Source organism: Mobula hypostoma, chromosome 11, assembly GCF_963921235.1.
Source record: "Mobula hypostoma chromosome 11, sMobHyp1.1, whole genome shotgun sequence".
NCBI lineage: Eukaryota > Metazoa > Chordata > Chondrichthyes > Myliobatiformes > Myliobatidae > Mobula > Mobula hypostoma.
Window position 1 is genome coordinate 109,444,020 of NC_086107.1, and position 26,112 is coordinate 109,470,131.

The following is a 26,112-nucleotide window of genomic DNA, read 5'->3' on the forward strand; positions in this document are numbered from 1 at the left end:
TCCGGAGTAACAATGATCTTATTCTCATTTACACTTGTGTACTGGAAATGACATGAAACAATCTTGAATCTCGAAAATGGAGGTGGACACCAGGCCCTCCCAACCTGCCCCTGACTGGCTGATCTGTGCTGTCTGAGCTCTCTGATTGTGAGAGTTCACCTGTCCTTTCAGGTGTTTATCCCTCTCCACCTGAAATGTGGAGGCTGATACATTAGGGACATCATGGATGAAAGAAAAATGGGGGATTATGGGCTGTGTAGGACGGAAGGGTTAGATGGATAAAAGGTTAAAAGGGCAGCACAGCATTGTAGGCCGAAAGGCCTGCACTGTGTGGTACTGTTCTATTTTAAATAAATCCAATATTCTGGAATCCCCCACCCTCTGAGGCAGAGACATTCAGTACCCACTTGAGAGAAAAATCTCTGCACAACGCGCATATAAAAGAACTGTGCCGGGTATCGGCTCGATTGTGAGAACGCGACAAGTGGGCAGGCGGCCATTTGGTAGCGCGGTGAATCGATTGGGCTCGCGCTCTTTGACCGCGTGGGCTTTCAAGTGCGCATGCGTTTGATAGAACTTCTGATTGGGCTTCTGACGCGCGGACGGCTCGCGCTCTTTGGCCGCGCGGGCTTTCAAGCGCGTGTGTGTATCGCCTCGGTGGGGGCCCGGCTTGCCACTCCTGCGCTCGGCGTATGTCTGTGTGTGTGTGTGTGTGTGTGTGGTTACTAACGCGATTCAGTTAAAAACATTTACTAATACGGCTCCAACGTCGTTCTTGCTCTGCGCATACGTAACACGGATAGCGTCTTGTAACTATGTCTTGTTTGTGACACTAGTGAAATTACCAGCCCCCTTATAGATCTGAATAAGGTCCCCCCTCACTCTTCTAAACGTCAGGGAATACAGTCGTAACGGAACGGTGGAGGGGGTTCATTCATCTTGAGGTGCGATGTCTTGCACAGTAAAGGTGGGTTTTCCTAGGTGTGTGGACGTGGATGAAGCACGGGCAGAAATATCCTGGGAAGGTGGTGTCAGGACAGGTACCCTACTACCCCATTGGATTGGGGACGTACGCAAGCTCATTGGCGTGAGATTTCAGCCCCCGAGACAGTTACGATGCATTGCTGGTGCCCATCGCCCCGAGTGCCAGCTCTTCCCTTTATCCCGCACCGCACGTCCTGGATAACCAGCCTGAGCCTGGTATCAAAGGTCTTCTGCAGGTACTTGTACAAGATGGGCATGGCACACGTGCTCAGGTAGGCCAGCAGTTCGCAGGCGCCCCGCAGGAAGTGAAGCCGGTTGACGAAGCGGCCCCCGCCCTCGGCCCGCGTGACGAAGTGGGCGGTGCTCACCAGCAGCGCCAGGTTGTAGGGCAGCCAGAGGGCGAACTGCACCAGGACCGTGGCCAGCAGCAGCCTCTGGGCCGGGGGCTCCGGCCGGTGGGGCCCCGTCAGCCACAGCGGCCGGCGTTTCCGCAGGATGAGGCCAAGCGCGCAGCCCACGCCCACGGCGGGGACCAGGAAGCCGGTGAAGAACATGATGGCGTCCCCCAGCTCCTTGGTCTGCAGCTGCGAGCAGTCATGGGTCTGGTCAGAGATTTTGTTGCAGATGTAGAAGAGGAGGGAGGAGAAGCTAGCCAGCGCCGCTCCCCCCCAGACGAAGGTGCAGACGTGCTTGGTATTGTAGACGCTGGACATGTAGGTGTGGGGCAAGGCTTGCTCGATGAAGCAGTCCAGGCTCAGCAACGTGGCCGAGTAGATGCTCACCAGAGCCGCCATGTTGAAGAGGATGAAGGAGCCCATGCAGACCTCTCGGCCGAAAGCCCACACCGGCCACAGCAGGTGGTCGGGGCTGAGGAGTTGCAGGAAGGCCACCAGGTTAAGTATCAAGCCAGCCAGTGCCATGTTGGTGAAGTAGACGTCCGGCATGTTGATGGACAGTTTGTGGCGAAGGTTGACGACGAGGACGAGGACGTTGAAGGTGAGGCCCAGGGGGAAGCAGACCAGAAGGTAGGCCGTCGAGGCCACGGACAGGAGCAGGCCAACGTTCTGGCAGAGGTCGTCTCCACACAGCGTGCCATTAGGTCCAAGGTTCCCCTGAATGCAGCTCCACATCGCAGCGAGGATCAGGCCAGAGCCGTCAGCAGGATGAGGCTGGAAGCCTCATCAAACGGAAGCGGAGCTTGTGGAGTGGAAACCATCAGTCATGTTGTCCAGAAATCTGCAAGCAAGATTAAAATATATAACTCAAACAACAGGAATTCTGCAGATGCTGGAAATTCAAGCAACACACATCAAAGTTGCTGGTGAACGCAGCAGGCCAGGCAGCATCTGTAGGAAGAGGTGCAGTCGACGTTTCAGGCCGAGACCCTTCGTCAGGACCTGAAACGTCAACTGCACCTCTTCCTACAGATGCTGCCTGGCCTGCTGCGTTCACCAGCAACTTTGATGTGTGTTGCTTAAAATATATAACTAGCTGGTTTTAAGATTCAAGATTCAAATGTATTTAATCACATGTGCTGTATGTGTTGGCGTTAACAACCTACACGACTGGTGGTGTTCTAGGGGCAGGCAACAAGTGTCGCCACACATTCCGACGCCAACATAGCATGCCCACGATGCCTGGCCAAACATCTGCAAAGCAAGCGCCATTTCCCCCTCCCGCGCACGTACACACGCACTCCTCCAACCCGAGGTCAGGCTGGCTTTAGCCTCCAGTGAACTCAGACTCAAGCTCACCGATATTGGGCCTTCAAATCACTTTTACCGCACTTCAGTGGGTCGTCTCTAGCGCACAGAAGATCATCGGGACACAGCTCCCAGCCCTGGAGGACACCTACAGCTCTCACTGCCTAAGGAAAGCTACAAGCATCTGTAAGGACAATACACACCCATGCAATCATCTGTTTGAACTTCTTCCATCTGGCAGACGTTATAAGATTTTCTATGCCCGCACTTCCAGACTGAAAAATAGCTTTTTCCCCAGAGCTACAATTGCTCTGAACCAATCGATCAAGCATCATCAATAAATTTGTTATATTGCTACTTTAATACGGTTTTATGGCTGTCATGCATCTGAGTTGTGCTTTTGTACTGCTGGACATCGCTTGTACTGGCTGGTTACTTGATTTTATTTATTGTTTATTTATTTTATTTGTTGTTTTATAGCATTGAGTACGAGAGTTGCAAACTCATTTTCGCTGTATTGGTGCATGACAAATTGTACTATGCAATGACAAGTAAAGATATTTCAATTTCAATTTCAATTCAATTTCCCAGAGATTCGCAGATTTGAGCTTCGGCCTTGGCTTCTGGACTTCCGATTCGACCCTCGGCATCAACCCAGGACCCGCCGATCATCGAGTACTAAGACCTTGAACTCTGGACTCGCTGATAATAGACCCCAAACACAAGGCCTCAAACTGCGGTCTCACTGATTTGCGAACCCGGGGTGGGAGTGGGGGGCCGGGGTCGTTGGACCTCGCTCCTCCTGCCCACATGGAAGTCCAACTCCAGGACCCAACAGCTCACAGTCCCTGGGGTGGTCACGAGCCCTCGTCCACGCCAGTCTGCCGGCCTGGTATCCGACCACATCACTAGTCTTTGAACGCGGAGACTCCAACCTCTCCTCTGCTTCCCCCCCAAATCCCTGTCCCATTTGACCATGTTTGGTCCATATCCCTCTTAAACCTGTTCTATTCATGTACCTGTTCCAAGTCCCTTTTAAATGTGGTTAGTGTGGCTGCCGCGACCACTTCCTCCAGCAGCTCGTTCTGTATACTGCCTACCTTCTAGGTGAGAATGTTGCCCCTCAGATTCCTACTAAAATCTCTCCCATCTCAGGCAATATTCTGGTGAATCTCCTCTGCACCCTCTCTAGTACCATACTCTCCTCATCTTTCCAATAGTGAGGAGACCAGACCTACCCACAATCGATTTGGCACAATATTGTTAGGAGTTTTATAGAACATAAAACAGTACAGCACAGCGAACAGGCTGTTCTGAACATAATGTTGTGCTGAGCTAGCTAAAAAGTAAATCAAAATACCCAAACATTAATCCCTGCTACCTACACAATGTTCATATCCCTCCACCTTCCTTACATCCATGTACCTATTCAAATGTCTCTCAGAAGCCTCTATTGTATTTGGCTCTACCACCACACCAGGCAGTGCATTCCAGGCATCCACCACTCTGAGTAAAAGATTTACCCCTCACATCCCCTTTGAACCTACCCCCTCTCACCTTCAATGCGTGCCCTCTGGTATTAGACATTTTTACACTGAGAAACAGATACTTGCTGCTAACTTATCTACAACTCTCATGAACTTATAAACCTCTATCAGATCTCCCCCCGGCCTCTGACACTCCAGAGAAAGAAAACCCAAGTTTATCCAGCCACTCATGCCCTCTAAACCAGGCAACATCCTGGTAAAACTCTTCTACACCCTCTCCAAAGCCTCAACATCCTTCCTGTAGTGGGGTGACCAGAACTGTATGCAATACCCCAGATACGGCCTAACCAGAATTTTATAAAGATGCAACATAACCTCTTGAGGCTCAAGATTAATCCCTCGACTAATACAGCTGTTACGTACCCCGTAACTGGGTTGCCAAACCAGCAGAAATGGATCACTCAGTTGGAGTCTGGAGTACTAGAACTAAGAAAGTTTTATTAAAGAAACAAGCAACACAGTAATCGAAAGGGTAATAAATGCAACAGTTCAGTGATGATAAACACACATGTGCACAGCATTAAGATGACAGCATCAATCAAGCTCTATCGTTATCTAGGGGTTAAATGACCAAATTCAAAATGACTCAAAGTTCAGTCCAGTTTGTAGTTCAGTTCGCAGTAATCGTTGCCATGGCGATGGACAACGTGGGGGAAGAGAGACATAGAATAGGAACAACTGATCATTCAGCACAGCTTCACTCACAGACCAGCGAGATGGCTCACAAACAGCTTTTGGGCGGGTCCTTGGTGATGTCACCTGAGGTCACCGACTGTGACCCCTCCTCCAGATGCGGTCGATCCTCTGCAGTGAACCCGGCACCCAGGCAATGGCGGACACACACCGGGTTCCCGCTGATCGTACCTTTCCACCCTGGGCGTTGTCCGGTACTTCTCACCACTCGTGAGAGGCGCACCGCTTCCAGGGTCTCGTTACCTCGGGTGGCGTGTGTGTCTGTCTTAGCGAACCTGTCCCTTTTTATCCCCCTGCTGGGGTATCGCCTGTCCATCACTTCAAACAGTTCAGGGCTCAAAGGGGGGAGCCGCTCCAGACAGCTCTTCCTCCCACATCCCTTCATTACACATCTCCAGACGCTGCTCCATTGTTCCTTATCTCTCCTTCCCCTGAGGGCAGGTGGCAGACCAACTGCTGATGCCACTGATGCTAGCCCAGGCCAGCAAACATCTTAATTTTATGTGTATTCTCGTAACACAGCAAGCATTCCATAAGCCTTATTAACCACCTTGTTGGCCAGTGCATCCACTTTCAAGGAACTATGAGCTTGGATCCCAAAATCTCTTTGCTCATGGTATGTAGCAAATACTAATTTCAACAGCAGCCAGTCTTCACACCTGGATGTGGGTTGTAGGTTGAATTTAAAATGCAGCCCTGAACAATTTCTTTCCCCCCTGAAGCTGTACACTGGGGTTGATTGCAAACCGGACAATGATGATTAACATTACTTTGGGTGTCTGGAGTGTGTGTGTGAAGAAGGAGTTGTTTGAAAATTAAGCATTGTCACTGTAGAGTTGTTCTGCTACCTTTGATCTTCAGCATATGAAATGTCATTGGGTCGAGCAGGCCTCTTCTTCCAAGAGTGCCTCAGTATGATGACTGTTGCTCGTTTTTGTTGAATAAACACTTACCTTTATCAACCAGCTTCAGTGTCTCTCTGGTGACTTTGTTCACGTCATGATAAACATCGTGGTGGAAATAACTCGGAAAATGTGTAGCTGAGATGGTTGAGTGGTTCTCTAATCTTGGCGATCCATTTGCAAACGTTTTGTCAACATATGAGGAGGCATCATCAGCACACTGTTCACTTGTGGTGTGTCCTCCAAATTTTGGTCACACATAAACCAACAGCAACGTTGAGGAGAGTACTCTACAGATCTAAAGAACAAACCAAGCTATTGGAAAAGACCAATGTAGTCCATTAAATCCAGTGTGGGGACTGCAGTAAATGTTATGGCAGCCACAATGATCCATGAACATCAACTGGCTGTAAAGTGACATGACCAGCCCTCCCTAGTCTCTACCCATGGAGATCTGGAGGGACACAAATTCAACTGGGCATCAGTGAAAGTCATGGCACAAGCTAACATGCGGCATGCAGGAGAATTCCTGGAGGTGTGGTTTTCCGCTGTTAATCCTATAAACAGATGTAGGCCTCGACCCCATTTATAAGCCAATGCGGACAAAATTCCAGACAACGCACACACAGTTTGCCACACAAACGATCAGCGACAAGAACCCCTCCCTACACCACAATTGGATTTCCATAATGATGGCCAATCAGCTGATTGATAATTATTCAGAGGACACACCACAATTAACAGCTCACTGATGATGTCTCCTCATGTGGTGATGAATCATTTGAAAGTGGATTGCCAGAATCGGAGAACAACTCAACCCAACCAAACATCATGGTGTTCCTGCTCTGTACTATGTTCTCTGTGTACTACAGGTGTGACCTAGGCATGGGTTAGCGAGGTAGTCATCAGCCTGGTGAGGAATCTAGAAACCTCAGCTAGTGTTCTTGAGATGTTAACATTGAATCCCAGCATGTTAGTTCACTTTAGGAGATGATTATATCAGTAAAAGTGACCCTGAAACTTCAGAGTTATCACAGAAACTCACCACTGATTCACTAATGTTACCCGGGGTGTAGAACTCTCCCGTCCTTACCTAGTCCGACCTATATGTGAAGCAGATCCACAGGAACGTGGTTGGCTTGTAACTCCTCTTGTAAATAGTCTGGACAGCCACAGTCGGAGGGCAATGTGGGATGAGGTTTGGCCTTCCCAGTAACACTCACATCCTGTAAAGGAATTTACAAAAATGTGTGAAAAGGTGCTCAGTCTCTGTGTGACAACTCATCCTGCATGGAGTTCCAGTACTCAAGTGCAAAGGAGAATGAAGTAATTGTTACTCCAGATCTAATGCAGCACAGAAAAAAACACGGTAAGGTAAAGTACACGGTAATAAAGAAACACAATAAATATAAATACATAGTCATAGTCATACTTTATTGATCCCAGGGGAAATTGGTTTTCGTTACAGTTGCACCATAAATAATAAATAGTAATAAAACCATAAATAGTTAAATAGTAATATGTAAATTATGCCAGGAAATAAGTCCAGGACCAGCCTATTGACTCGGGGTGTCTGACCCTCCAAGGGAGGAGTTGTAAAGTTTGATGGCCACAGGCAGGAATGACTTCCTATGACGCTCTGTGCTGCATCTCGGTGGAATGAGTCTCTGGCTGAATGTACTCCTGTGCCCAACCAGTCCATTATGTAGTGGATGGGAGACATTGTCCAAGATGGCATGCAACTTGGACAGCATCCTCTTTTCAGACACCACCGTGAGAGAGTCCAGTTCCATCCCCACAACATCACTGGCCTTACGAATGAGTTTGTTGATTCTGTTGGTGTCTGCTACCCTCAGCCTGCTGCCCCAGCACACAACAGCAAACATGATAGCACTGGCCACCACAGACTCGTAGAACATCCTCAGCATCGTCCGGCAGATGTTAAAAGACCTCAGTCTCCTCAGGAAATGGAGACGGCTCTGACCCTTCTTGTAGACAGCCTCAGTGTTCTTTGAGTCTATGGATTCTATAGATTGATTCTATGTCCATGACGTGACGCCAGGCACAGGCTTACGAGAGGCCTATTCAAGAGTTTGATAACAGTGAAGTAGAAGAACGCAGATAAAATGCTGGAGGAACTCAACAGTCAGATAGCATCTCTGGAGGAAAATGAACAGCCGACGTTTTATTTTATTTTATTGAGATATTGGAATCGGCCCTTCCGGCCCTTCGAGCTGCATCACCCAGCAACCCCCATTTTACCCCCAGCCTAAACTTGGGACAATTGACAATGACCAACTAACCTACTAACCAGCACGTCTTTGGACTGTGGGAGGAAACCGGAACATCGGGAGGAAGCCCACGCAATCACACGGAGAGCATACAAACTCCTTACAGGCAGTCGTGGGAATTGAACGCGGGTCGATAGGACTGTAAAGCCTTATGCTATCCACTATGCCACCATGCCCCCACCCCTTTAGGTCAAGGCCCTTCATCAGGACTGGAAAGTGGGGGGGGAATGAATTCAGAATTAGGAAGTGGGGAGGCAGGGGAAGGAATACCATCTGGGAGGTGATTGGCGGAAGAGATGAAGGGCTGATGAAGAAGGGATCTGACAGAAGAGAAAGCTGTCCTTCAGCCTGGTTGTCACATGCTTTCAAACTTTCATATCTTCTGCCCAATGGGGAGGGCAGAAGGGAGAAATTCCAGGGGTGGGAGCGGTCCACGACTGCAGTACGTTTGCTGCTTTTCCAAGGGAAGTTGGGATAAGCACATGGTTAGGTGGGGCAGTTATGGTTATGGTTATGGCAGTGATGGTTAGTTATGGTCCAGGCGCAGGTCAATGGGAACAGGCAGAATAGCAGTTCATCGCAGCTCACACAAAACGCTGGAGGAACTGAGCAGGTCAGGCATGGAAGGGCATAAACAGTCGAGACCCTTCATCGGGACTGGAAAGGAAAGAGGAAGACACCAGAATCAAAAGATGTTTGGGGGGAAGAGAAGGAGGCCAAGCTAGAAGGTGATGGGTGAATCCAGGTGGGTGGGAGTAACAGTTCGGCGCAGACTAGGTTGGCTGTGGCACTCTCTGAATCCATGACTCTGGTTCAAAGTTCAAAGTACAAACGTGTACATTTGTTATCAAAGTACGTATACATTATACAACCTTGAGATCCGTCTCCTAACAGGCAGCCACAAGAAACCTGAAAGAACCCATTAAAAAAAGACCAACAAACACCCAATGCGCAGAGAGGAGAAAAACACCGATCGTGCGAACAATAAAAGCAAGCAGCAGCATTCTGAACGAACTTGAGTCCAGAGACACGAAGCCCAGAGCAGGCCCACAGCCTCAGCTTCAGTGCAACGAAGAGCCGAGCAAACGTCGCTGGCAGTGACCCTCACCCCTAGTCCAGACAGGGATGGTCAAATATTAATGGCGATTTCAGAAGTTTCTGTGGAAAAGGAGGGCCACTAAGAGCTGGAAAGGGAGCGACTGACTTTTCAGTTTTGAAGTTGGTGATTGGTTATACTAACATTTCAACATTTTATGAATTGTATCCATGATTCGGAACTCATGATGCAAGAGTGTCCGTATTTGACGATGTCAGGGGGGGCTCAATTAAACTTTACTGAACAGATCTGACAATCCACACCAACAAGAACCAACGTGAATAGAGAGAGGGCATGGTGAATGGACCAGGAATGGGCAGGTGGTTGGTGAAGAAAGCATAGGTTAGAAAAGAGGAACATCTCTTCATGTCGTTATAATCTGGATCGTTGCTTCAAGAAAGGAATTGAATAGATCCTGGAGGTAGGTGGAAGGAGAGAGAATGAGTGGATGAAATACCGAAACGTGAACAGACTCTGACACTGACAAACAGCCGGCAGCCTATTTTGTCCACACCAGTCAAAACCAGGTGATCTGGCTCTGCAATACTCTACACACAAAATGCTGGAGGAACGCAGCATTTCGAAAAAGAGTACAGTTAACCTGTCCTGCCGAAGGGTTTTGGCCCGAAACATCAACTGTGTTCTTTTCCTACATGCTACCTGGCCTGCTGAGTTCCTCCAGTTTAACAAACATGGGAGATTCTGCAAATGTGGGAAATCTGGAGTAACACACACAAAATGTTGGAGGAACTCAGCAGGTCAGGCAGCATCTATGGAGAGGAAAAAAGAGTTGATGTTTCAGGCCGACACCCTTAAATAGCTGTGCTTAATCTTCCGTCCTTGGACTCACTTTACACCGCACGCTGTCGGAGCAGTGCTGCCAGGATAATCAAGGACACGACCCACCCAGCCAACACACTTTTCATCCCTCTTCCCTCCGGGAGAAGGCTCAGGAGCTTGAAGACTCGTACGACCAGATTTGGGAACAGCTTCTTTCCAACTGTGAAAAGACTGCCGAACGGATCCTGACCCGGATCTGGGCCATACCCTCCAAATATCCGGACCTGCCTCTCAGTTTTTTTGCACTACCTTACTTTGCATTTTTCTATTTTCTATTTATGATTTATAATTTAAATTTTTAATATTTACTATCGATTTGTAATCCAGGGAGCAGGAAGCGCAGAATCAAGTATCATTGTGATGATTGTACGTTCTAGTATCAATTGTTTGGCGACAATAAAGTTAAAGTATTGCTCAGATTTCTAGCATCTGCAGATTTCCTCTTGTTTGTGATTTGGCGCCTTGTCCATAGCTGATCACAGTTCTTCCAGCATGCCCTCAAGTACCTTTGTTCTAGATAGGAGCAGAGGTTTCTGTCCAGCTCCCTTGCAAGCACCAAGTACCAGACCGATACCACCTCTGGCACGAAAACGGTCAGGATGCCACAGCAGCGTAGCAGTTAGCGGGATGGTATAGCAGCTCAGGACGTTCCGGAGTTTGGTATTCAGTTCCAGCGCCGTCTACGAGGAACTTGTACGTTCTTCCCGTAAACCACGTGGGTTTCCTCCAGGTGCTCTGGTTTCCTCCCACAGACCAAAAACGTTTCAGTTAATGGGTTAACTGGTCTTTGTAAATTGACCTGTGATTAGGCTGGGGTTAAATCGGGAGTTACTGGGGGGTGCGGCTCGTTGGGACAAAAGGGCCTGATTCACGCTGTATCTGTAAATTTTTAAAAAAACCGATCAATATTGTGCTCATCTCCTCTGCTCTTGCAGGAGCTAGAGCAGCCTCAATGGGCCGAACAGCCTCCTTCAGGTATCATGATTCTGTGAGTGGCCCGTACCGTTGAACGTTAGTCCCACTTCACACTTCTTTTTCTCCCTAAGGAGATTGTCAAAGGCCCGAATCCATAGAGGCAAAGGAATAAAAGACTGAATTAAATTTTCACAGAAGTGCACTTGTAAAGAAAATTAAAAGCTAGAAAACAGTCAGTGCTTTTTTCCCTGTTGGCAGAGCAACATGTTGTTGTGAGTCCCTTGACTCGTTCAATAGCTCTTTCTTTCGATTTGCTTCTCACATCCCAGGGTAGTGCTGGTCTCCAAGGCCGTCCTCCCATTCACACGGGCTCAGACAAAGGGAGCAGGGCTGCATCTTGAGCAGCCTCCAGAAGCTGAACAACCCGTCGGCCGGGCGAGTGGGTTCCAAGATCAGTAAGTGGAATCATCCTCACAATAACTCTCGGGAAGACTCGTTTCACAGTGGAGTCAAGGACCTCACAATGGATTGCTTTATTAGCTCTAATTATTCCTCGAGTCGGAACATCTCTGTGTTTACTAACTCACACGAAATGCCGGAGGAACTCAAGTTGGTCTGGCAGCTGAAGAAGGGTCGCGACCCGAAACGTTGACTCTTTATTCCTCTCCATAGATGCTGCCTGACCTGCTGGGTTCCTCCAGCATGTTGTGTGTGCTACTCTGGATTTCCAGTATTTGCAGAATCTCTCGTGTTTATTAAACTAGGATGGGACAGCGCTGTGATAAGACCATAATGAACAAGTTGGGTCTTTATTCTTTGGAGCGTAGAAGGTTGAGGGGGGACTTGATAGAGGTATTTAAAATTATGAGGGGGATAGATAGAGTTGACGTGGATAGGCTTTTTCCATTGAGAGTGGGGGAGATTCAAACAAGAGGACATGAGTTGAGAGTTAAAGGGCAAAAGTTTAGGGGTAACATGAGGGGGAACTTCTTTACTCAGAGAGTGGTAGCTGTGTGGAACGAGCTTCCAGCAAAAGTGGTTGAGGCAGGTTCGATGTTGTCATTTAAAGTTAAATTGGATAGATATATGGACAGGAAAGGAATGGAGGGTTATGGGCTGAGTGCAGGTCGGTGGGACTAGGTGAGAGTAAGAGTTCGGCATGGACTAGAAGGGCCGAGATAGCCTGTTGCCGTGCTGTAATTGTGATATGTTTATATGGTTATAAGATACAGAAGCAAAATGAGGCCATTTGACCTGTCCAGACTGCTCCATTATTTCATCATGGCTAATCCATTTTTCTTCTCAGTCCCAATCTTCTGCCTTCTCCCCATATCCATTCATACCCTGATCAATCAAGAATCTGTCAACCTCTGCCTTAAATATACATAAAGCCCTGGCCTCCACAGCCACCTGTGGCAATGAATTCCACAGATTCACTATCATCGAGCTGAAGAAATTTCTCCTCATCTCCATTGTAAATAGACGTCCCTCTATTCTGAGGCTGTGTCCTCTGGTCTTAGACTCCCCCACCATAGGAAACATCCTCTCCACATCCTCTCTATCAAGGCCGTTCAACATTCAAAAGGTTTCACTGGAGGTCACCCCTCACCCTTCTGAATTCCAGTGCGTACAGACCCAGAACCATCAAACGGTCCCGGTGTGAGCTTTCAGCAAGGCCCCATTGTCAAACTGAGAAACCGAACGGATATAGAAATGCTCCAAACTTCTCACCTATGGCAGGTTTAGATTCAGATTTATTTCACACGTACACTAAAACGTACGGTGAACTATGTCGTTCTTCATCAGCAACCAAAGCCACCTAACCATATTCTGGGGGTAGCCAACGGGTGCTGCCTCACATTCCGGCGACAACGTAGCAAGCCTGGTGAGTTTGGCAGAACCACACAGAACACAGAAAGCAACAGAACAGAAAAGAAACAGGAAAACAGGCCTTGTTTCTCCCTCCCACACACCCACCCACGCACACACACAGTATGTGACCTCACTTTCTCTCTCGACACAAGGTGCAGGTTCAAGCACCCACTACTCTGTGGTGGTAATGTATAATAACGCATTTTGCTAAAAGGGACAATAGTGCAGACTATTATCCAAATGGGGAGGAAATTCAAACATCAGAGTTGCAAAGAGACTTAGGAGTCCTCGTGCAAGACTCCCAGAAGGTTAATTCACAGGTTGAGTCTGGAGTAAAGAAGGCAAATGCAGTGTTAGCATTTATTTCAATATAAAAACAAGGATATAATGCTAAAGCTTTATAACACACTTGTCAGGTCGCACGGAGTATTGTCAACGTTCTTGTGTCCCTTATCTCCGAAAGGATGTACAGTATTGTCATTGGAGAGAGTCCAGAGGAGGTTCACGAGGATGATTCCCGGGAATGAAGGGGTTAACATATGAGGAGCATATGGGGCTGTACTCACTGGAATTTAGAAGAATGCATGGGGGTCTCATTGAAATCTACCGAATGTTGAACGGACTGGATGAGGTGGATGTGGAGAGGATGTTTCCTCTGGTGGGGGTGCCCAGAACTAGAGGGCACAGCCTTAAAATTGAAGGGTGACTTTTTAGAACAGAAGTAAGGAGGAATTTTTTTTAGCCAAAGAGTGGTGAATCTTTGGAATGCTCTGCCACAGACTGCTGTAGAGGCCAAGTCCGTGGGTATATTTAATGCGGGAGTTGATAGATTCCTGATTGGTCGGGGCATCAGGGGATATGGTGAGAGGGCAGGTGTATGGGGTAGAATCCACGATCAGTCATGATGGAACGGCAGAGCAGACTCAATGGGCTGAATGGCCTAATTCTGCTCATGGTCGTGTGGGCCCACTCCTGATTGCTAAAATCCAGTGCGGCGCTCAGGGATTGTAACCGTGCCCAAGGTGCTGACTTCTGGATGAGATGTCAGACCGAGGCCTGAGGCGGACACGAGGGATCGAGGGCTGTTGAGGAACTTTTGGAAAGTGGATGGCCAGGGCAAGAGATTGCTAATATGAGAGACCATAATTTTGAAGCTGGAGGAAAGTATGGTGGGGGGGTGGGGGGGGGGTGTCAGAGAGAGTGGTGGATGCCTGGAAAACCCTGCCATATTTCGAGATACTGCATGAAACAGGCCCTTCTGGCCTAACAAGCCTCACCACCCAGCAACCCACCGACTTAACACTTGCTTAATCACAAAACCAATTAACCTACGAACTGATAGATCCTCGGAATGTGGGGGGAAACCGGAGCATCCCCATAAACCCACCCGATCACGGGATGCTCATACAAGCTTCTTACAGATAGCGTCTCAATTGAACTCCAAACTCCGAGACCCCGGGCTGTAAAAGCATCGTGCTAACCGCCATGCTACTGTGGCGCCCCCTGGTGGAGGCAGGTACATTGGCGCGTTTAAGAAACCCTTAGCTAGGCCAATGGATGATAGAAAAAATTGGGGGTTATGTAAAAGGAATACACACGATGTGCTGGAGGAGCTCAGCAAGTCAGACAGGATGGGAATAAGCAGTCGACGTTTCGGGCAGAAACCCTTCATCTTGGGGCTAAAGGCTTTGAGGGAGGGATTAAACTGATCTCAGAGTAAGTTAGAAGGTCCTGTTCCTACAGTGCATCCTTACAGTTTTGTTCTGATGGCGAGACCATGAGATATAGGAGCACAACTGGCCCATCGAGTCTGCTCCACCGATCAGCATGGCTGGTTACTTTCCTTCACCCCATTCTCCTGCCTTCCCACCCGCCAGCCTAACGCACAGGATCAGAAGAGGCTGCAGATGGCTGTGGTCTCAGCACAACCCTCCCCATCAGAGGGTGTCTTCAAGATCCAAGGCCTCAAGTAGATGACCTCCATCACTATGGACACTCACTGTCCAGAACGTGCCCTCTTCGCGTTACTACCATCAGGAAGGAGGTACAGGAGCCTGAAGATGCACACTTCAAAGTTCAGCAACAGCTTCTTCCCCTCCACCACAGTTATGAACAGTCCATCACATCTGCATTGTTATTTCTTTACTTATTTACTTCTCAGAGTTTAGAGATTTATACATTTCCAGTGTACTGCTGCTGCAAACCAATAAATTTCACCTCATACAAGTCAGTGATCAAAAAAACCCGATTCTGAATATTTCCCCCCTTAACAATTCGGAACCTATCGATCCCTGCCTTAAACACACCCAATAATCTGCCCTCCACATCCAAGTTTCTTGACGTAGCTACGGTATGTATATTGATGTCAGGTCACTTGTCTGAGTGCTCCTGGTACCACGTAACCCAGTACTACCTGTCTCATGGTTGGGTGGTCGGCGACTAAACCGGCTCCCCCACCAGGCTTGCCTGCTGAGGAGGGTGGCTAGACACCCTGCAGGATGAAAGACAAGACCTGTCAAAGGGCGGATGAACCCTCACGTAGGGTCAACGCCCATCTAGCAAACACGTGCCGTGAAGTGCGGAAAGGGCATCCCTTGCATCGAAGCTTGGTGTGGCCATTCACTGCAACAGAACTTCCCCCAGCCGTCTTGGACCCCACCATGCTGCTGGATCCGGGAGGGGATGTCGAGAGGGTGAGTATGGACCCGTGCAACCCCCCCCACTCACCTAAAACCCACTCACGCACATGCTTTTCCTTACAATTTTAAGGAACCATCATCATCCCATGGGATGGATAGCCAGAGAGATGTACGTTTGTATATGTACAAGAGCTTCCTCTCTACTGCCCGTTACACTGCAGGTGTGTAGGGCAGCGGTGAAGGTCCTTCATTCTGGTGGTGTTCAGGGCTTCCTTCATCGTGTCAGTAGCTCGGTTTTCACTACTGTCAGTAGAGATTCTGGAATACCCCATCGCACTCAGATGTAGAAGGGCTCTTCATTGCTACAAGAGCTTCTAGGTTTTTCCAAATGCTAACACGAGAAATTCTACAGACGCTGGAAATCCAGAGCAACACACACAAAACGCTGGAGGAACTCAGCAGGTCAGGCAGCACCTATGGAAATGAGTGAACAGTCGACGTTTCGTGCCGAGACCTTTCTACAGGACTGGGAAGGAAGGGGGGAGACGCCAGAATAAAAAGGTGGGAGGAGGGGAAGGAGGCTGGCTGGAAGGTGATAGGTGAAGCCAGGTGGGTGGGAAAGGTCAAGGGCTGGAGAAGAAGGAATCTGATAGGACAGGAGAGTGGACAATAGGAGAAGGGGAAGGATGAGGGGATCCAGTGGGAAGTAATGCACTGGTGACAAGTAAAAGGTCAGAGTGGGGAAAAGAAGAAGGGGGAGGAATTTGTTCACCAGAAGGAGAAATCGGTACTCATGCCAACAGATTGGAGGTTACCCATATGGAATACAAGGTGTTGACCCTCTACACTGAGGGTGGGCTCATCTTGGCACAAGGGGAGGCCATGGACCGACCCGTTGAAACGGGAATTAAGACATTTGAAAGCCCCGCCTGTGGCTGTTGGTGTGGAGGTGCTCGATGGGTCTCACCAAAGCAGATAGCAAATGCTGATGTACTGGGCCGTGTACCGTGCTGTAATCAGGATGTCGCTTTGTGTTCCAAGCCAATTGGTCTTCAGTGAAATTTCAGGACGTGCCTCAGTGTTCTGAGCCAGCTGCTCTCCAGTGTAAACCGCGTGCGCTCCACAGCACAGGGACAAGGCAGGTCATGCATGTAGCGGAAGATTTCTAATTCCTTCCGATGCATTTGCTGTGCAGAAGCCGTGCTAACTATATATAGCTCACATCTATCCTCAGGGAATTATTGAATCATGAGGCTCAGAAACAGGACCTTCAGCCCATCGAGTCCACACTGACCACCAAGCACCCATTCACACGGAAGGCTGAGCAAGCCAGGGGCTTTTCTCTTTGGAGTGAAGGAGGATGACAGGCATCTTGAGAGAGGTGTGTGAAATGAAAAAAGGCAGGGGTGTCAAAGGCCAATACCGTAGTGATAGCTAACAGAGTTATACCTCTACCGCTCAGTTATCCACCCCCCACATGGGAAGAGTTCACATACTGTACCCACAGGGCTGTCAGCTGAATATCCTGTAGTCCAGGTGTCCTTAGTAACAAAGACAACAAATACCAGTGGATATCCTATTAAGTCAGGGGTTCCCAACCTTTTTTTAATGCCAAGGACCAATACCATTAAGCGAGGGGTCTGTAGACCCCAGATTGGAAACCCCTGTTTTAAGGTGAATGATGGAAAATTTAGGGGAGATGTCAGAGGTAGGTTTTTTTTTATTGACACAGAGAGTGGTCGGTGTTTGGTATGCACTGCCGGACGTGGTGATAGAGGCTGGTACACTAGGGACATTTAGGAGAATCTTCGGAATATGGATGTAGGGAAATCGGAGGGTTATGGGCTGAGTAGGAAAAGAGTGTTAGATTGGTAGTGGAGTGGGCTTATATAGTTCGACACAGCATCATGAATCAAAGTAATGTGCTGTACTGTCCTGAGTTCTATGTGCTCCACTGACTTGCAATTTACAAGTTTTACAGTGGCCAATTGAAATCTTTTACCAGTCTGTTGCAGTGAGTGCGGCCCTCTGTGCGGCTTTACGCTGAGGGAGCAGCCTCAGTGCTGGTGAAGCAAAAATACTAACTAATCTCATCATAAGGGCTGGTTCCGTCCTTGGCCGAAACCCGGACTCTTTTGAATTATAGTGGCGAGGAGGTCACTAAACGAACTGTTATCCATTATGGACAATCTGGCACATCCTCTCCACGAGCTACTGAATAAGCAGTGGAGCCCCCTTTCGAACAGGATCATTCAGCTCTACTGCCACAAGGATCGTTACAGAAAATCTTTCCTGTGGAATGTAATAAGCATTTCGTCTCTGTGCAACAGGAGAACACACATCATAGTACAATAGTCTCTGTTTTATTATTTCATTCATTATGATTGCACATTGGTAAATTATTATTATGTATATTATTATTCTGTACTTTATTAGTTGATAATATTATAATTATATTTATTATTACTATTGGTCAGTGTGTTTTTAAATGTTGCTGCTGTGACTAAATAATCTCCCACTCAGGATCGATAAAATACTTACTATTATCATTAATCAATATCAAGCGGAGGTTGAAGGGTTCTTGATTAGTTTTAGGACGAAGGCAGGTGAATGGGATTGAGAGGGAAAATAAATCAGGCATGATCAAAGTTTGGAGCGGACTCAATGGGCCAAATAGCCTCATTCTGTTCCTATTAGATTAGATTAGATTCTGAGGACATGCAGTCCTCTTTTATTGTCATCTAGTAATGCATGCATTAAGAAATGATACAATGTTTCTCCAGAATGATATCACAGAAACACAGGACAAACCAACTGAAAAACTGATAAAAACCTCATAATTATAACATATAGTTACAACAGTGCAAAGCAATACCGTAATTTGATAAAGAACAGACCATGGGCACGGTAAAAAGTCTCAAAGTCTCTCGTAAGTCCCATCATCTCACGCAGACGGTGAACCTCCAGCACCGCCAACTTGCCGATGCAGCATCCTGGAAGCATCCGACCACAGTCCAACTCCGAGTCCGTCCGAAAACTCCGAGCCTCCGACCAGCTCTCTGACACCGAGCACCGAGCAACATCTCTGCCGAGCGCTTCGACCCCGGCCCCGGCAACAGGCAATAGGCAAAGCCGAGGATTTGGGGCCTTCGTCTCCGGAGATTCTCGATCGCACAGTAGCAGCGGCAGCGAAGCGGGCATTTCAGAAGTTTCTCCAGATGTTCCTCCATGCTTCTCACGTCTGTCTCCATCAAATCAGGATTGTGCACCGCCCCCTAGTTAACACATATCGATATTCATTCGGAACGGCCGCGCGCGCTGCGTCGCGCCGCCATCTTCTCCTCCTTCCTCCCTTCTGTTCCTATGCCTTACGGTCTATGGATTGAACCCAAAATGTTGACGATCCTTTCCCACCCACCGATGCTGCTCGACCCACTGAGATCCCTCAGCTGACTGTTTGTTACTCCAGAATCCAACGTCTGCAGCCTTACTATCTCTAAAGCGTAGCCTTCGGCTTAGACCGCTCTTCCTGTTCACCTAATTACAGGAAGGAGGTCACGGCTATGGAGAGAGTAATGAAGAGGTTTACCAGGATCATTTATTCATTATGTGTCATAAAGTATGACGTGGGCGATCATGGTCCTTCCATAACCATGATTGTTCGAGGCAAATTTTTCTACAGAAATGGTTTGCCATTGCCTTCTTCCCAGGCAGTGTCTTTACAAGATGGGTGACCTCAGCCATTATTAATACTCTTCAGAGATTGTCTGCCTGGTGCCAGTGATCGCATAACCAGGACTTGTGATGTGCACTGGCTGCTCGTACGACCACTCACCGCCTGCTCTCATGTCTTCACGTGACCCTGATCAGGGTGCTGAGCAGGTGCTAGACTTTGCCCAAGGGTGACCTGCAGGCCAGCAGAGGGAAGGAGCACCTTACACCTCCTTTGGTGGAGACTTAGCTACACCAAAGATGCCAGGATGCTGCTTGAATTTGAGGATAGAAGGAGATTTTGGACAAACTTGGGATGCTTTCTTTGGAGTAGCGTATGCAGAGGGAAGATCTGATAGAAGTTTCTAATATTACGAGAGGCAGAGGGGCAGGCAGTCAGAATCTTTATCCCAAGGTGAAAGGGGTGAAGTTTGAGGGAACTGTGCAGGGTGGAGATTTATTTATTCCTTTTTTTTTTTATTTACAGAGAGTGGTGAGTGCCTGGAATGCACTACAAGGCTGGTGCCCGAGACAGACACGATGGTGGTGTTTAGATAGACACGTGGATGCTCAGGGATTGGAAGGATATGGACCATGTGCAGGCAGAGGAGATTTAGTTCCACTTCAGCAGAGGTTTCATGGGCTGCAGGCCTGTTCCTAGTGTTCCACTGTAGTGTGTTCTGTGTTCTATCCCTTGGGAAAGTTGCAAGAAAAGATAAGAATGGGAGAGTTTCAGGGGAATCACAGGGAAGGTTACAGGGGATAATTGACAAAGGGACAAATAGAACCTCCAAAAGGACCTTAACCTTGTCATAGGGTTTGGAGGCTTGTGTGCTACAATGACCTGGAGAGCAATGTTAGCTGGAGTCACGGCTTGGATGGATGGGTGGATGATAGGTGGATGGATGAATGGATGATAGATGGATGGATTAAAGGATGATAGGTGGATGGATGGATGGATGAATGGATGATGGATAGATGGATGGATGATAGATGGATGGATGGATGATGGATGGATGGATGGATGGATGGATGAATGGATGATAGATGGATAGATGGATGGATGGATGATAGATGGATAGATGGATGGATGGATGGATGGATGAATGGATATGGATGATAGATGGATGGATGGATACGGATAATAGATGGATGGATGATAGATGGATAGATGGATGGATGGATGATAGATGGACAGATGGATAGATACTAGCAATCGGCCCTTTGTGTTTCAGAGTACAAACTGGAGTCTGACCATCTATGTCCTGGTGTCCACGTGATGTCAGTCCATGACCTAAAGAGTTCGATGTTCCAGAACTCTTGTCCTCTCAGTCTGTGAATGGATAGATGTCTAGCAATTCTACCTATGTTCTTGCATGTATTTACAGTAAAATAAAGAATTACAATAAATTTACAAAAAGCTATACATATAGCTATCGGGGCAGCACGGTAGCGTAGAGGTTAGCACAACACTGTACAGTACCAGCGACCCGGGTTCAATTCCTGCCGCTGTCTGTAAGGAGTTTGTACATTCTTCCCATGACCGGGTGCTCCGGTTTCCTCCCACAATCCAAGGATCTATCGGTTAATCAGTCATTGTGAACTGTCCCGTGATTACACTAGGATTAAATAGGAGGGCTGCTGGGTGGGGGTGGCTCGAAGGGCCAGAAGGGCCTGTTCTGCATTGTATATCAATCAATAAATACTGATAAACAGCCAACATGCAAAAGGAGAGAAATTGAGCAAATAAAAAGTACTAATGAGAACATGAGTTGTAAAGAGTCTTTGAAAGAGAGCCCAAAGGCTGAGGAATCAGTTCAGAGTTGTGGTGAGTGAAGTTATCCACACCGGTTCAGCAGCCTGATGGTTGAAGGGTCATAAGGCTGCTAAACCTCCTGTGATATAACACTGGCTCTTGACCCTCTGAATGGTTCAATTTAATATCAGAGAATGCATACGATATACAACCCGAAATTCTTACTCTTCACAGACATCCACGAAACAGTAGGAAAAAACCCAGAGATTGAGCGACAGAAAACATTGGGGTTAACACAACTCTTCAGAGTACAGGCGACCCAGGTTTAATTCCCACCGTTGCCTGTATGCTCTCCCCGTAACTGGGTGGGTTTCCTACCAGGTCCTCCTCGTCCAAAGACGTACGGGTTGGTAGGTTAATAGGTCATTGTAAATTGCTCCATGACTAGGTTAGGATTAAATTGGGGAATTGCTGGCCGGAATGGCTCAAAGGGGTGGAAGAGCCTATTCTGCGCTTTATCTCAATAAATAAATAAATTAGAACCCCAAGCACCCACCCTCCATGCACAAGCAGCAGAAAAACCTTCCCCCTCTTACGCTACCCCCCCCCCCTTGCTCCAGCAAAGGCATCGACCCCTTCACAGGAGTACAGGAGTACTACATCATATCAGAAAACACTCATTCTTGGTGTAAACACTTGCAAGTGTTTCAAGTTCCTAGTTCTGTGTTTTATTTGAGCTTGAGAGGAAGGGTTAAGGAAACCCTTCTGTTCACTGCAGACTCCGCGTCAGCGAAAATGCTGACTCCTCCTCCAAAAACAGCCTCCAGTGACTGAAGTGTGTAGGACAGCTGTCCGTATTACAGCTGGGATGTTGGAACGCATCACAGATCTGAACTGAGTCCACAGCCTACAGACTCACTGTCAAGGGCTCTACAAGTCATGCTTTTGGTATTATTTATTTTTTAAATTATTTGCACAAATTGACTTCATTTGCACATTGGTCGATTGTCAGTTTTTGTTTTTGTATAGTTTTTCATAAATGCTACATTATTTTCCTGTAAATGCCCACAAGAAATGAGTCTCAGGGTAGTATATGGTGACATACTTGTACTTTGATAATAAATTTACTTTGAACTAAAGGCATGAGTTTGAATCCCACAGTGATGTCTTTATACTCACATTCAGTTAGCTGGGAATATGAATTCAATTAATTCATTTAAATCAAGACTTTCCAAGGTATCCCTGACTAAACTATGGATTATTGTAAAAGCCAATCGGGTTCATCAATATCCTTCATGAAGGAAGTCTGACCGACAAGTGACGCCAGGCAGTAATATGGTGATTCTTGAATATCTCATCAGCTCAGGGTAATAGGAGATGGTCAATAAACACCACTGTTACCAGCAACATCCACGTCTTGTGAATTTCTATAGACGTACCGTGGACAGCATTCTAACTGGCTGCGTCACTGTCTGGTATTGGGGTGGAGGGGGCTACCGCACAGGATCGAAATAAGCTGCAGAGAGTAATAAACTCAGTCAGCCCCATCATGGGCACTAGGCTTCGTATTGTCCAGGATTTCTTCAAGGAACGGTGCCTCTAAAAAGCAGCATCCATCATTAAAGACCCCCATCACTCAGGGCATGCCTTCTTATATCCATATAACCATATAACAATTACAGCACGGAAACAGGCCATCTCGGCCCTTCTAGTCCGTGCCGAACTCTTACTCTCACCTAGTCCCACCCACCTGCACTCAGCCCATAACCCTCCATTCCTTTCCTGTCCATATATCTGTCCAATTTAACTTTAAACAACAACATCGAACCTGCCCCAACCACTTCTGCTGGAAGCTCGTTCCACACAGCTACCACTCTCTGAGTAAAGAAGTTCCCCCTCATGTTACCCCTAAACTTTTGCCCTTTAACTCTCAGCTCATGTCCTCTTGTTTGAATCTCCCCCACTCTCAATGGAAAAAGCCTATCCACATCAACTCTATCTATCCCCTTCATAATTTTAAATACCTCTATCAAGTCCACCCTCAACCTTCTACGCTCCAAGGAATAAAGACCCAGCATGTTCTTCTCATTGCTACCATCAGCGAGGAGGTTCAGGAGCCTGAAGGCACACACTCAATGATTCAGGAACAGCTTCTTCCCCTCTGCCATCAGATTTCTGAAAGGACATTGAACCCATGAACACTACCTCACTATTTTTTTATTTCTATATTTGTACTACTTATTTACTTTAACTATTATGTACTGTATATGTCTATTGTCATTCACAGTGTTTGTCTATTATTACAATGTACTTCATTGTACTGCTGCTGCGAAATCAACAAATTTTATGACACATGCCGGTGATATTAAACCCAATTCTGATTCAACACAGTTGAGAGCATCAGCTAACTCAGAGGGAAGGCAATCATTGCACATGATCGCTCGTAGTAGCGCGATCACTCGAGTCGAGTATAATGTTCCCCTAAGGGGTTATGTATTGGTGGGCCCTCAGGCAACTGTGGAGGTCGACCCGGGATCCATACACTCTGGAATAATGTGGGCCAGACCTCACAATCCTGCCCCCTTTGCCACTCGCTGATGGCAACAGGACTTAATCCGGGATGTTAGGGTGGAATCCTTAGCGTACCAGCCACCTGGGTTCAATCCCTGCCCTGCCACTGGCTGCGTGTTCTCCCCGTGACCGTGTGAGTTTCCTCCGGGTGCTCTGGTTTCCTCCCACAGTCCAAAGACGTACCGGTTGGTAGGTTAATTGGTCATTGTAAATTGTCCCGTGATTAGGTTAGGATTAAATCTAGGGAATTGCTGGGCGGCATTTATGTAACATGGGAAGGCTGGTGCATGGGCAGCACCTCACTGTCCTTGACAGATCAGGTCAGAGTCCAGTAGCATGGAGACCCTGGGAACTCTTCACCTCTGCATCCTTCCTCCGCCTTCACTGTGTCATCTTCCGCCATGGTTAGATGGCTCCTGGTCTGGAACCTGACCTTTGACTTTACCGCCATGGGTGACCCTACCAGGAGCTAAGCTCGAGACATCTTCGCTCTCAGGATCTCACAAGCCCCTCCACCACGACAAGGTGACCATCTCTGGAGAAGTGCGGACTGAGCTTTGGCTCCTGTCAGACTGACAGCCATAACGTGAGAGTGAGCGTGTCTGTTCAGTCAGACACGAGCTCTGGTTTGCTGCCAGACTAACCCTGTACAAGCACCCACCTCACTCAGCAGCAGGGCAAATCCAGGAAAACAAACATACACGTTCCACAATTGCCTCCACAATCCCCTGTTGACAAAGGGATAGAGTCGTAGTCTTAAACACAAGAGACGCTGGAAATCCAGAGCAACACACTCAAAATGTGGGAAGAGCTCAGCAGGTCAGGCAGCATCTGTGGATGGAAATTAACAATTGATGTTCTGATGAAGGGTCTCAGCCCGAAACGACCTACTTACTGCCTGTTACACCACTGGCATTTAGGGCAGCAATCAATGTCCATAAGACCATGACATAGGAGCAGAATTAGGCCATTCAGCCCACTGAGTCTGCTCTGCCAATGTCTTCCATCTCTGGTGGTGTTCAGGGCTTCTTTCATCATGAGCTTCCTCTTGGTTTTCGCTACTGTCAGTCATGCAAGTCCCAGGTGGAGACTCAGGAATACCATCACACTGAGATGCAGATAGTTTCTTCATTGCTGTTTCCGTAACAATTATTTCTGACCCATCAGGGTTGTTAGCCCTGAGCTGAACCCCCAAACCTGGAGGGCTGGTGGACCTGGAGGTCTGGCCTCTACCCTTTGACCTGCTTGGCATGGGTGACCCTACCAAGAGCTAAAGCACAATGCCCTGACTCCAATCACAAGCAAGAGGAAGCCTGCAGATGCTGGAATTCCAAGCAATACACACAAATGCTGGAGGAACTCAGCAGACCAGGCAGCATCTATGGAAAAGAGTATGGAAAAGAAAAGACTTCAGTCAACGTAGCTCTCTGGGTCATTGAGCCACACGAGCCTCTGAACCAAGACAAGGTTGTTGTCCTCTTGGAGATCAGCCCGAAACATCGACTGTTTATTCCCCTCCATAGTCTGATGTTCTGAGTTCCACCAGCATTTTAGGTTTGTTGGTAGAGATCTAGTCTAAAACTAGGGATATAATGCTGAGGCTCTACAAGACATTGGTCAGACTGCATTTGGAGTATTTCTGAGCAGCTTTGAACCCCTTTTCTAAGAAAGTATGTGCTGGCATTGGAGAGGGTGCAAAGGAGGTTCACAAGAACAACCCTAGGAATAAAAGGGTTAATGGGTGAGGAGCGTTTGACGTCTCTGGACCTGTACTCACTGAAATTTAGAAGAATCAGGGAAAATCACATTGCAACCTTTTGAATATTGAAAAGCCTAGAGAGAGTGGACATGGAGAGGAGGCTTCTAATCGTCGGGGAGTGTAGGGCCAGAGGGCACAGTCTTAGAATAGAAGGAGGTCCCTTTAGAACAGAGATGAGGAGGAATTTCTTCAGCTAGAGGGTAATGAATCTGTGGAATTCATTGCCACAGACGGCTGTGGAGGACAATTCACCAGGTATAGTTAAATCGGAGGCTGGCAGGTTCTTGATTAGTAAGGGCATCAAAGGTTACGGGGAGAAGGGAGGAGAATGGGGTTGAGAGGGATAGTAAATAAACCACGAATGGCGGAGCAGACTCAACGGGCCGAATGGCCTAATTCTGCTCTATTTCTTTACGATCCCCCTCCTTTTCCAGGAGGAAGCACACGACTTTACTTCCAAGGCTAATTAAGCGTCGATTCAGCTATTCCACCTCGGAGAGCATCACAGCCCGCGGTCCTCGCTCACAAAGAGTTCTCTCTTCACAAGGTTCTGATGGACACTTAAAAACCTTCAGTAGACACTCATTTTCTTTGTGATAAATGCAAGGGCATAAAATCTAGAGCACATTCCAAAAATTACTATTCCTATTGTCAAAGCACTGTATGGAAAAAAAGAGGAAATTGTATTATACACCGTACCTTTTATGCTTCAGGTCTTGCGGCGATGTCCTGTGACGATCTCCCAGCTGTTGTGTGTGTGTGTCTGTGTCTGTGTGTGTGTGTGTGTGTGTGTGTGTCTCTCTCTCTCTCTTTCTTTCTCTTTTATATTGCCG

At 47.6% G+C, this 26,112-nt stretch overlaps 1 protein-coding gene across 2 annotated transcripts; it reads right to left on the reverse strand.

Annotated features, from left to right (window-relative positions):
• Positions 1 to 26,112, reverse strand: LOC134354397 (probable G-protein coupled receptor 146). 2 transcript variants are annotated; one of them, XM_063063388.1, is made up of 3 exons: positions 25,979 to 26,112; positions 6,923 to 7,055; positions 1 to 2,220 (listed from the first exon to the last, which is right to left on the reverse strand). In XM_063063388.1, exon 3 carries the CDS (start codon positions 2,112 to 2,114, stop codon positions 1,080 to 1,082), a length of 1,035 nt encoding a protein of 344 aa, XP_062919458.1. In that variant the 5' UTR covers positions 2,115 to 2,220; positions 6,923 to 7,055; positions 25,979 to 26,112; the 3' UTR covers positions 1 to 1,079. The 2 variants fall into 2 exon arrangements, with proteins under 2 accessions (XP_062919458.1, XP_062919459.1); XM_063063389.1 differs by lacking the exon at positions 25,979 to 26,112 and adding an exon at positions 24,182 to 24,213.